The 11589-nt window shown below is 58.8% G+C and overlaps 2 protein-coding genes and 1 long non-coding RNA gene across 7 annotated transcripts; 1 reads left to right on the top strand and 2 right to left on the bottom strand.

The window, feature by feature from the left end:
• The first annotated feature begins 5 nt into the window (after positions 1-5).
• On the top strand, positions 6-2916 carry LOC139045381 (uncharacterized). The gene is made up of 2 exons (XR_011503700.1): positions 6-137; positions 1981-2916. It is a non-coding gene; the product is annotated as an uncharacterized lncRNA (long non-coding RNA).
• On the bottom strand, positions 2745-6089 carry MRPL20 (mitochondrial ribosomal protein L20). Of its 2 annotated transcripts, none has more exons than XM_044769448.2 (3): positions 5732-6089; positions 4599-4676; positions 2745-3162 (listed from the first exon to the last, which is right to left on the bottom strand). In XM_044769448.2, exons 1-3 carry the CDS (start codon positions 5927-5929, stop codon positions 2989-2991), a joined length of 450 nt encoding a protein of 149 aa, XP_044625383.1. In that variant the 5' UTR covers positions 5930-6089; the 3' UTR covers positions 2745-2988. The 2 variants fall into 2 exon arrangements, with proteins under 2 accessions (XP_044625383.1, XP_044625382.1); XM_044769447.2 differs by having other exon boundaries at positions 5699-6039.
• A 977-nt stretch (positions 6090-7066) lies between these two features.
• Positions 7067-11461, bottom strand: ANKRD65 (ankyrin repeat domain 65). Of its 4 annotated transcripts, none has more exons than XM_070511339.1 (4): positions 10816-11461; positions 9992-10526; positions 9071-9422; positions 7067-8544 (listed from the first exon to the last, which is right to left on the bottom strand). In XM_070511339.1, exons 1-4 carry the CDS (start codon positions 11214-11216, stop codon positions 8534-8536), a joined length of 1299 nt encoding a protein of 432 aa, XP_070367440.1. In that variant the 5' UTR covers positions 11217-11461; the 3' UTR covers positions 7067-8533. The 4 variants fall into 4 exon arrangements, with proteins under 4 accessions (XP_070367440.1, XP_044625386.2, XP_070367439.1 ...); XM_044769451.2 differs by having other exon boundaries at positions 7067-9422; positions 10816-11021; positions 11219-11461; XM_070511338.1 differs by having other exon boundaries at positions 7067-9422.
• Between the last annotated feature and the right edge of the window lie 128 nt (positions 11462-11589).

Below are 11589 nucleotides of genomic sequence, written 5' to 3'. Positions count from 1 at the left end.
GGGCCCTGACCCGGAAGCAGTGCTGCGGGTGCAGGCTCTGGGCGCCTGGTAGGGACCTGGCTTCCCGGCGCGGCCGCACCTTCAGCATGAAGTCCCGGGAGCTCGCGAGGTTTCCACTGCAGCCCCAAGGCTTCTTGGTGGGCCCGCGGGCGGTGGGCGGTGGGCGGTGGGCGAGGGGCTGGGCGGGACGACCTTCCCCCGAGGGCGCGGGTAGCGGCTCTCCTTGCGCGGGGAGGGCGTCCTGCGCGCGGTGGCCCAGGCTTGCGGGGCGCAGGTCTCGGGGCCCGCGCAGGTGGATGGAGGGTGAGAGGATTGGCTCACGCGCTGGTGGGCTGTCCCCAGCGCGGCAGGACGAGATAGTGTTCGCCCTAGCCCGTGGAGCCGGCGCGGTGCTCATTCTCCAGTCCTTACCGAGGCCAGCTTTGGGGTGCCGATTGTAGCACCCGGTGCACGAAGCTCTTGCCTTTGGAACTGAGTCCACAGGCCAGTGAGGGGTTGCCTCAAACGCTGAATTCGCTGTGTCTACGAAGCCCCTGGCAGCACGGGGACAGACATGCGTTCCTCCGGGGACCGAGGGGAGAGCAGCCAGCCGGGATGCCCGGGCCGGGCAAGGGGCTTGGCCTCATCCCATAGACAGCTATTGCGGGGGGTACGCATTTGTGCGCCCTCCTGACCACTGCCCCTCCGTCTCCTCCTCCGGTGGCCTTTGTGTCACCTGATAGCAGAGTTAAACATCTGTACGAGGGGCAGTGCGGCATTGTCCGCTGCTGCACAGTTACCCCAGACTTTTACCAGGACCAGTGTGAGAACGCCGTGAGGGTGGTGTGAGAGCCTGAGAGAGGGGCAGGTGGCACAGGAGATCGTCCCCGACTCAAATTGCCGAAACTCAGAGGGCTCTACTGTCTTTCACTCCCTGTGAGATTTGATGCTGCAGCTCAAGCAGTGCCAACTAAGACCCAACCTCCCCTTTTCTCTTCTTGGCCTCCTGGGCATGGTAACAGTGCCCCATCTCCCCTGCCCCCAGCTGCAGCTCTCTGCTGGCTACAGCAGCACCCTGTCCAGGAAAGGAGGAATTCCTCTTCCCTAGAAACCCCAGAAACAGCTTGTCTCTCACTGGCTCTGCCTGGGCTGCTTGTCCATCCCCTGACCAGAGGAGAGGGAAAAGCTGATGGCTCTAGCCAGTCAGGGCCATGGCACCCAGGCCTGCAGGAAGGAAACTGGGGTCCTGTGTCAGAGGGGAAGTGGGTGCTGGGAGCAGCCACAGTTGTTTGCCACACCCCCATCTTCCTTTCGTAAGAATGAAGAGGAGGCAGCTCTTCCACAGCAATGCATCACACAGAGAACTTGGTCTCACACACCAGAGGACTCTGCATTCTCCGCCTTGTCTATTCAGTAGCTATTTACTGACGAGTGACATGCATTGCGCACTTTGTGCGCACAGTCAGGCACTGCACTGAGTGCAGCAAAAAGGACAGTAAGATTCGGCCACGCACCTCCAAATGCTTATGGTCCAGTGGCCATCACTGGACACAGTGACAAGGGCCAGGGGAAGGAGCCTCATGGGAGGCCAGCGCAGTAACTAGAGCTGGAAGAGCCAGCTTACAGTGAGGATGGAGCAAAGTGACAGATTTGTGAGATGGCCAGGATTTGATTGGCTCCATATGCAGTTGGAGGTAGATATTGAGTCAGAAAAAAGGAACCTGGAATGACTGGAAGGATGGAGGGCGGTGTTGCCACAGGACCCAGCACCAGAGCATGGAGAGCAGGGCAGCTGTGCACTGGCAGGTAAATGCAGGAGTCATCAGCAAGCAGGCAGCAACTGCTGCTGTGTGTCTGAAGAGCTTTCCTGGAGTGAGTGTGCAGAAGGGTGAGCTGGTCAGGAGGGCAGGGACGGAGACGGTGCAGTGCCAGTGAGGAGGGAAGGGAGTGCATGGTCCTTGGGGTCAAGGGCCAACAGGATCTGTTGGATTTTGGTTTCAGGAGATGGCTTTGGTGAGAGCTCTTGCAGCCTGGTAGGGACCCAGTGACACGAGGTGTGAGGTGGCCGTGAGACGAAGGAGAGCAGACTCGAGAATTGGAGGAGGCTGGAAATACAGATGGAAGAGGCTGAAGGTGGAGCCAGCTCCCTGAGAAGACAAAGAGCAAGACCTGGCCTTGAGTGGGAGGGTGGACACGACTTCCATTTCTGCCCAAGCAGCGGGTGGATGGGGGTGAAAGGGAGGCACAGGGTTGGTAGCCCTGTCAGTGCAGTGAGCTTTCTGAGACCTTCTTCCTGGGCTTGATTCTGGACTGACTGGAGTAGGGTATGTGGCAAGGGGCCCCAACCTTCATGTTAAGACCTCCCCAGATGATCCCATGGCTGCCCTGCCTTCTGCCCCCGCTGGGCTAAGAGTGGGGGAGACAGGGAAACAGGCTGGTGCTCAGAGTGGCTGAAGAGCTAAGCCACAAAGTCTCTGCTAGAAACAAGAGGAGGAGACGAGGGGAGGGGGCCTGGGTGTTGGACAGGCTACCTACAGAGCCCTGAGGGGAGCCAGGGTCAGAGTTCAGAGGCCTGGTGGAAACCCCCCAACTCGCAGGAAAGGATCTAAGGTTCCAAGAGGAAGTGCTTGCTCAGTTGACCCCTCACTCCAGCAGCCTCTCCCACTACCACAAGACCACAAGGTTGCTGACAAATGGCTGAAAACAAGCACCCCAGGTGGACTGTACCCAGGTGTGTTTGCTTGATGCCAGAGAGCACAGTTGGAAACGGTGAGAAGCACACAAGCTTTATTTGCACAATCTAGGGAGGTGTTCCCCAGTCTGTCCCACTGAAAGAGGACAGGGTCTTTTCTCTCACACCGGCTACTGAAATATAAATTAACACAACTGCAAATCAAACTTACACACTGTCGACAAATAACTTTTCACCCTTATGTTGTTATAATCATCGGGAAAAAGCCTTTTTCTAAGACACTCAGCTGCAGAGGGCAGGCGGCGTCAGCGTCCCCCTCAGTGGTACTGCACCACTCTGGAAAATATGCCTTCAGGCTCCTTCCCGTCCCCCAAGGCAGCAGCAAATCCTTCCTGTCGCCTCCTTTTGGCCAAAGCAGCCAAAGATTTAAAAGTCTTTGGTTCGTAGATGGCTAGATCTGCAAGCACTTTCCTGTTGAGCTCCACTTGGCACTGGGAAGAAAATCACAGCCTGTGTCAGCATCAGGGGGACATGGGAAGACCGCTGCCCTGAGCCCATACCATGGGAGCCCCTCCTGTGTGCAGAGCCACTCCACATGGCTCCCGGGCAGCCTCTACTCTCGACACACCATCTGTCCCGGGAAGGGGAGCGGGAGTGGTGAATTCTGTCCAAGCAGGGTGCTGGAGAATAAATGTGGACAAGGACGAAGCAAGGGCATCCCTGCAAGAGGTGACTGGGAAAGGAGGCTGGCATCCAGTCCTGGTGCTGGCCAGAGGACAAGGGCCTTGTTTAGGGTCAACAGTCATCACCCAGACGGTACTATGACTGTTGCCTTGGGGTAACCCTTTAAGTCAGCCTGCAAGAGGAGATCAAAGTTCCATTTTACAGGGGCCGGCCTGGTGGCGCAGCCGTTAAGTTCGCACATTCCGCTTTGGTGGCCCAGGGTTTGCCAATTGGCATCCTGAGTGCGGACATGGCACTGCTTGGCACGCCATGCTGTGCTAGGCATCCCACATATAAAGTAGAGGAAGATGGGCACGGATGTGAGCTCAGGGCCAGTCTTCCTCAGTAAAAAAAGAGGAGCATTGGCAACATATGTTAGCTCAGGGCTCATCTTTCTCCAAAAAAAAAAAGTTCCACTTACAAACGATGAAATGGAACACTGAAAAGGTATGAAACACAAAGAGAAGAATGGGCCCTCCCCGTTCCCACAAGAGCCAGACCACACCATCCATCAGGCCAAATAGCAGATCACTTCCAAAGGCTGAGGAACAGTGCCAGTGAGCCTGAGGAGCAGAAGAGGTGTGGGGTGGTCTCCGTGCATTAAATGCAGCCACGCAGCCGGCGTGGATCCTGTTCTACCACCTGGGACCTGTGTCCTTGGGCAAAGTCCGTCTCCTTTCTGGGCCTCAGTTCCCCATCAGTAAAATGGGGCTGCACGCCCTCTACACTCACCCTGAAGATCTTTGTACAGCAGTAAAGACAGGGCCCGATACAAGGAGAAGCACAACACACACTCTCCTTCACTTTTTAAGGAAAAAGTTACATGCACACAAAAGCAGAGGGAATAGCATAATCAGCATGTTCAGCAATCCCCAAGCTTTTGTGACTCGTGCTTCATCCATCCGAAGACATTTCTCCCTCCCTTCTCACTGTATAAGTTTCAACTTTATCTGCTCCCTCACCAGGAATCATTCAACGTAAAAGCTTTCAAATTAAACTTTGCAGTTAAAGCCAAGTCTTTCCACCTTCTTCCCTTGATGGGGAAGCTCTCCAGAGCTCAGGCCTCGGTCCCAGCAGCAGGACAAGGGCCGAGCAAGTGTAGTGGGTCCCGGAATCTGCCAGACCCCCCCCCCCCAACAGCAGCAGTGTCAGGATGGTGACCCTGTCTGGTGCTGGGCCAGGCTCTGTGGGTGCTCAGCCGCACCTTAATTAAGTTGCCGACGAAGACCGGGTACTTGAGACCGTGCTCCTGGGAGGCAGCTGTGATCCGACGGATCCAGAGCTGAAATGAGAAGACATCGAGGTGCTGGAGAACTAGCTCTCCGGGTTACGTCCGCTCCCGCCAACAAAGCGCTGAGCGAACTGACGGGGATTTTGTAAACGAGACTAGAAAAGCCACCGGCTCCCGGCCCGCAGGCCCGCAGTGTAGACGCGGCACCCGCGCGGGAGAGGCAGCTGCCCGAGGGCAGGCACGCGCGGGGCGGAGCGCGGGGGCCAGACGGCCCGGAGGAAAGGGCAGGCCGGGAGCGGGACCTGGCCGGCGGCGGGCAGCCCGAGGTCCGGAAGCGCAGGGAGGCCGAGGCTGCTGGCGCTGCGGCCGATCGGGAAGGGCGAGAGTGGCGGCGGGAGCAACACGCGGAGCCGCGGGCGGCTTCCTCGCTCCGGCGGGTCTCCGGCGGGGACGCGCATCAGAACCGCCCGGGGCAGCGGAGTCCGCGCTCCGCTTCCGCGGGTGCGGGTCCCGGGCGCAGACCCAGCACCGCTGGCCAGGCCCCGCTGCGGCGGCGACCCGCGCACGGACAGAGGACGGCGGGCACGGAAGTCAGCTCACGGACGAGCCTCCTCAGCAGAGGAGCTTTGCCAAGACGCAGGGTTCCCGCTCCGGAGGTGCGGGGCCCGGAACCTGCGCTCTGGCCAGCCCCCACGGCAGGCGGCGCGGCCGCTTCCCTCCCGAGAACGAGGCGCGGACCGCGACACGCGCCCAGGCCGGCGGCCCTGCCGACCGCACGGCTCGGGAAGCCCTGCCTGCCCACGCAGGCAGGACGGACGCGGCGCCGCGCTCGAGGGCGGCGGCTGCTCCGGAGCCCGACCTCCCGGTGGCGCGGGGCGGGGAGAGCGGCCACCCGCCGGGCCCGGGACAGCTCGGGAACAGGCCGGCGCGACAAGCCGGTCCGGGGCGGGCCCGTCCTCCGCGTGACGGCGAGCCGCGCGGGGCGCCGAGAGGACGGGCGCGAGCGGCAGGGGCTAGGGGGCGCGCCGTGTCCCCGCCCGTCGCCCCCCGGCCCCCCGGGTCCCCCATCGTACCCCCGTCTTCCTCTCGTCCCCCGGCCCGCTCACCGTCCTCATGCTCCTCCTCTTCAGCCTGCGGGCTCGCGTGCATTTCACAAACGCTCTCGTCACAGCCCGCACGGCCAGCCGGTAGCACCGATTCTTCCTCCCCCGGAAGTGCCGCGCGTGCCTCAGCACCTCCTGGACCCGCCAGTAGCGGTCGGTGAGGCGGCTCCGCAGCCAGAGCGGCACCGTGAGGAAGACCATAGCGCCCGCGGCCACGGCCCCTAGACCACGCACGCGCCGCCGCCTCGTCGCAGCCGGCGGAAGCGGAGGGGCGTCCGGCGCTTCCGGGTCAGTGGCCGCCTGGGACTTCCAGGGCGCCGCGCGTGCGCCCGGGCACCCCCTCCCCGGCAGCCGCCCGCGGTTGTGCGCATGCCCCTGCGCGTGCGCGGTGGGCGGTGCCGAGCCCCTCCCCGCGGCGCCTGACCCGGAGGACCCCTCGGTCTGAATTGTATATATACTGAATATATATATATATATATATATATATATATATATATATATATATATACTGAATTATAAGCAGAATACTAAAAAAGGCCCTATTGTAATTTACTTCTTATGTTCTTCAAAACTTTTTTTATTGAGTTTATAATAGTTTACAACATTATGAAATTTCGGTTGTACATTATTGTCTGTCACCATATAAGTGCTCCCCTTCCCCTTTGTGCCCACCCCCCAGACCCCTTCCCCTGATAACCACTGAATTATTCTCTTTTTTCCGTGTGTGTGTTTATTTTCCACATATAAGTGAAATCGTACGGTGTTTGTCTTTCTCTGTCTGGCTTATTTCGCTTGACATAATACCCTCAAGGTCCACCCATGTTGTTGCGAATGGGACAATTTTGTCTTTTTTATGGCTGAGTAGTATTCCATTGTGTATATATACCCCATCTTCTTTATCTACTCATGTGTGGATGGGCACTTGGGTTGCTTCCACTTCCTGGTTATAGTGAATAATGCTGCAATGAACATGGGGTTGCATAGGTCTCTCTGAATTGCTGACTTCAAGTTCTTTGGATAAATACCCAGTAGTGGGATGGCTGGATCGTATGGTAGTTCTATTTTTAATTTTTTGAGGAATCTCCATACTGTTTTCCATAGTGGCTGCACCAGTTTGCATTCCCACCAGCAGTGTATGAGGGTCCCCTCTCTCCACACCCTCGCCAACATTTGTTACTTTTAGTCTTAGTGATTATAGCCATTTTAACAGGTGTAAGGTGGTATCTTAGTGTAGTTTTGATTTGCATTTCCCTGATGATTAGTGATGTTGAACATGTTTTCATGTGCCTATTGCCACCTGTAAATCTTCTTTGGAAAAATGTTCATATCCTTTGCTAATTTTTTGATCAGGTTGGTTGTTTTATTGTTGTTCAGTTGTGTGAGTTCTTTATATATTTTGGAGATTAACTCCTTGTCAGATACATGATTTGCAAATATTTTCTCCCAGTTGGTGGGTTGTCTTTTCATTTTTTTTTTTTAAATTAGCACCTGAGCTAACAACTGTTGCCAATCTTTTTTTTCTTCCTGCTTTTTCTCCCCAAATCTCCCCAGTACATAGTTGTATATTTTAGTTGTGCGTCCTTCTAGTTGTGGCATGTGAGATGCCGCCTCAAGGTGACCCAACGAGCAGGGCCATATCCGCGCCCAGGATCCGAACCAGTGAAACCCTGGGCTGCCGAAGCGGAGCATGCGGACTTAACCACTCGGCCACGGGGCCAGCCCCTAGCTTTTTATTTTGATCCTGGTTTCCTTTGCCTTGCAAAAGCTCTTTAGTCTGATGAAGTCCCACTTGTTTATTTTTTCTTTTGTTTCCGTTGTCCGAGTAGACAGGGTATTCAAAAAGATCCTTCTAAGACCAATGTCAAAGAGTGTATTGCCAGTGGTTAAGTTTGCACGCTCCGCTTCAGCGGCCCAGGATTTTGCCAGTTCGGACCCTGGGCGTGGACCTAGCACTGCTTATCAGGCCATGCTAAGGCAGCATCCCACATAGCACAACTAGAAGGACCTGCAACTAAAATATACAATTATGTACTAGGGGGCTTTGGGGAGAAAAAGAAAAAAAAAAGATTGGCAACAGATGTTAGCTCAGGTGCCAATTTAAAAAAAAAAGTGTACTGCCTATATTTTCTTCTAGGAGTTTTATGGTTTCACATCTTACCTTCAAGTCTTTTATCCATTTTGAGTTAATTTTTGTGTGTGGTGAAAGATGATGGTCTACTCTCATTCTTTTGCATGTGCCTGTCCAGTTTTCCCAACATCATTTATTGAAGAGACTTTCCTTTCTCCATTGTATGTTCTTAGAACTCTCACTTTTGAAAGATGAAATCTGTCCTGTAAAGCTGTTCTTTCAGAAAAATCAAATAATGGCAATGATTTTCTCCGAGGATACGGAGGTGGGCAGTCAGAGACAACGGTCCCTCTGTTTCAATTTTTAATTTATGGAGATGGCTGAGTGATGCCATTGAAAGAAGATTCTTATTACTCACATTTCATGCCATGCCCTGCAGGGCCACAGGGGAAGCAGCAGTGTCAGGAGGCAGAAGCAGGATCGAGGAAGCTCAGGCCAGAGCCTTTCCCAGGGTTCCCACAGGAAAGGCAAGGCAGGGCGGGAAACAGCTTAGGATTGGCTTGTTGGATAATCCCAGTGGGCCTTGGTGCATAGAGGCTGTCCCCAGGGGTCTGGTACCTGGCCCTGTGTGATTTGGGGCCGGGGGGGGGGGGACGTCAGCTGGAGGTGTGAGAGAGAAGGTGGCAGTTCAGATTGTGGGCTCTGGATCACAGCGGAGATGTAAACAACTGTGGCCGTTAGTTTGACCCTGTAATTAATGGATGCCAATAGACAAATACTGGATCTAAGGAAACACAGAACGCTCCCACGTACAGAGCAAGCAGCTGAGAGTGACACCCCCATGGTGGACAAAGGGGAGACCATCAGGTTTTGGTCAAATCTGTCACTACAACTCAGTCTCTCCGCCAAAGAGTGTGGAGAAGCCTGGAGCTGTGGGGGTGATGGGCCCGCAGGAGTCAGTGGGGTAGTACCAGGGCCACAGGCCCGTTAGGGCTCGAGCCACTGCCTCCTTCTCCTCCAGGAACCTCTCAGCCATTCTCCTCTCTGCCCAGGCAGGCGGCCTCAGCTCAGAAGAGAGGAGCCTGACATACTCAGAAGGCTGTGGGAGCCAGGAGCTATCTTTCCTGCTCTGGCCATGTGGGCTCAACCCCACACTGAGACCCTCAGGGCCCCTGGGGCCCCTCTGTGCCCCTAGCACTCCACCTGCTCTCTGCAAAGGGTAGGCAGCGCCTGGGGCAGGCCCCCCTCAGACACCAGGTCCTGGGCCACCTCACCCCACTGTGTCCTCAGAGTGGGGTTGGCTCCTCGGCTCAGCAAAAGCTCTGTAGTAGGGCCATGGCCACGCTCCATGGCAAGGTGCAGAGGGGTCTTGTGGAGCCAACCAGCAGCATTGACCTTCGCACCCCGGTCCAGGAGGTGGCTGGCGACCTCCACATGGCCTCCACGAGCAGCGTGGTGCAGGGGTGTGAGGCCTAATGAGTCCCGAGCATCCACCTCTGCTCCCCAGGCTGCTAGCAGCTGGACGGCAGGCAGGTGTCCACTGGTGGCAGCCCTGTGGAGCGCAGAGCGACCATGCCTGTCCTTGAGGCTTGGGTCTGCTCCGTGGTCAAGCAGCACCTCCATGTCCTGGAAGAGGAGGGAAGAAGAGGGCAAGGGCCAGCCCTGGCCCAGGCCAGTGGGGTCTGTCTGCCCCAGGCCTCATCTGGTCTTGACATGAGCCTGTGCGTAAGGCACCCTGGAGGGGCTCTACTTGGAGACTTCCACTTGTCCCCCTAACCATCTTCAGATGAAATCCAAGACTTTGCAGCCCCTGTGCCCCTCCGTGCTGCCTGGGTGCTGGCTGGACTCAAGCACAGGCCTGGTGCTCAATAAATATTTGTTGCTACGGCCACTAGAATAAAGTCCAAATAACAGGCCAAGAATGTCATGTGTCATGTCCCATCCCATCCCCCTCGTCCCCAGGGCCTCCCCGCGTCCCCCTTCCATGAGCGGGTTAACGAGAGCAAAGTAGCCGCCGGCCCCTCCTGGCCACCCTCCCACCCTGTGGCCTTGGGCGGAGAGTACAGGCGCCTCCAGCCCCACCTACCCGAGGGGTCCACCCCGTTTGCGCCCTCCCCGCAACTGGGTGGGGTAGGGTGGTGCAGCCCCGTCGCTTCGGGGGGCTGGGTTGGGACGGGGGCTGGGTTAGGACTTACCTGCCGGCGGCCCAGGCCAGCCGCGATGCCGAGCGCCGTGGCCCCCGCGCCGTCCCGGGCGTCCACCAGCGCCCCACGCGCCAGGAGGAGGCGCAGCGCCGCCGCGCGCCCGGCCGCGGCCGCCACGTTCAGGGCGCCGTCCAGGCCCGTGTCGCCGCCCGCCGCCAGCAGCTCAAGCACCGGCAGCCGGCCGCCCGCAGCCGCCCACTGCGCCGCCGTCCAGCCGCGCGCGTCTACCGCCGCGGGGTCCGGGCCCGGCGCGCTCAGCAGGCGCCGGGCCAGCAGCGTGCGGCCCAGCGCGGCGGCCCAGTGCAGCGGCGTGAGGCCTGCCCTGGAGCGCGCGGCCACCGGGGCCCCGCGCCGCAGCAGCAGCTCGGCCACCAGCGAGTGACCGTGCCAGGCAGCCTCGTGCAGCGGCGTGCGCCCCTCCCGGTCCGCGGCTCCCACCGGGGCCCCGCGCTGCAGCAGGAGGCGCACCAGGGGCACGTGGCCACGCAGCACGGCCAGGTGGAGTGGGGTCCTGCCGGCGTGGTCCCTGCGAGGCGAGCGAGGGCAGAGTGGGGACGGCCGAGGCCTGCCCCGCCCAGTGAAGCTCCCCTCCCTCCAGTAAGGAGGCCCGGGCCTGGGAAAGGGATCTGCTACCTTTGCCCATGAAGGAACCGTCTCCACCCCTCCCCACGGACCACAGTTCTGCCCACTCGCCCAGTGAAAGGACCCTGGCCTAGGGAAGGGAGCTGCTACCTTTCCCCATGAGGAAACCCCCCCCCCCCCGCCCCCCCTCCTCCCTCCCTGGTGAAGAGACCATGTCCTGCCCTGGGGCTCACCTCTCCTCCACACTGGCCCCTTGCTGCAGCAGCTGCGTGGCCAGGCCCACAGGACCCCTCCACACGGCCTGCAGCAGGCGCCCCCCGGCCTGTAGGACACTGGGCCCCTCTGTCTCAGCTCCCAGGGCCTCCTCCAAGCCCAGCTCCATCCACCGCAGTTCCTCTGTCAGGTCCTGCTCCCCCAGCTCAGAGCTCCCAGGGTCCATCTTGGAAGAATAGGAATCCTGCATGGATGCTGGAGGCCTCTGGCCAGCCCTGGCCCATGTGTCCCCGGGCCAATATGGACTCCTCATCTCCCAGGGGACCAGGCCACCACTTAGCCTTCTGAGGGGCTTGACTCCAGTCACCCCCAGAAGGAGTCTGCCCAGAGGCTCTGTCCTCTGGCTGGGGGTCCTCTCCATACCGGTCTTGGCTCAGCCACAGCCCAGTGGCCCTCTCATGACACTCCTTCTGAAGGCTGGAGCTGCAGCAGTGTGGGGGGTGGGGAGGCAGAGCTGCCACCTGGGCCAGGCTGCGGGCCACTTCCCCACCCTGTTTAACTTAAGGGGAGGCACTGCCTGCCAGCAGCCCCTGCCCCAGCACTCCTCCTCCCGTGCCAACTGCCGGGGACCTGGCTTGGCCTCCCGCCCAGAGACAAAGGCCAGGCAGGCAGGAACATGCCCATGAACGGCAGTTCCTCCAAGGAGCACAGTCTTTGATGTGCCACAACTTGCCCCTGGGCAGACACCCACGTGACTCCTGAGGTGTCCCTCCCTCAGTCCTGCCCCTCACTCC

This window comes from Equus asinus, chromosome 5, assembly GCF_041296235.1.
Source record: "Equus asinus isolate D_3611 breed Donkey chromosome 5, EquAss-T2T_v2, whole genome shotgun sequence".
Taxonomy (NCBI): Eukaryota; Metazoa; Chordata; class Mammalia; order Perissodactyla; family Equidae; genus Equus; species Equus asinus.
The sequence above is the reverse complement of the archived record's forward strand: the minus strand, read 5'-3'. Positions and strand labels throughout refer to the sequence as shown.

Bases quoted from the DNA above. Each gene is read 5' to 3' on its own strand.
- ANKRD65 (XM_070511338.1), bottom strand. From the start codon at position 11,216: ATGGAGAGGACCCCCAGCCAGAGGACAGAGCCTCTGGGCAGACTCCTT. The intron at 10,527-10,815 runs GTGAGCCCCAGG...CTCGCCTCGCAG, and splicing joins GGGGCCAGTGTGGAGGAGAG to GGACCACGCCGGCAGGACCC. The intron at 9,423-9,991 runs GTAAGTCCTAAC...CTCCTCTTCCAG, and splicing joins CTGGCCTGGGCCGCCGGCAG to GACATGGAGGTGCTGCTTGA.
- MRPL20 (XM_044769447.2), bottom strand. From the start codon at position 5,929: ATGGTCTTCCTCACGGTGCCGCTCTGGCTGCGGAGCCGCCTCACCGAC. The intron at 4,677-5,698 runs GTACGATGGGGG...TTCTCATTTCAG, and splicing joins GGGACGAGAGGAAGACGGGG to CTCTGGATCCGTCGGATCAC. The intron at 3,163-4,598 runs GTGCGGCTGAGC...TTTTCTTCCCAG, and splicing joins TCGTCGGCAACTTAATTAAG to TGCCAAGTGGAGCTCAACAG.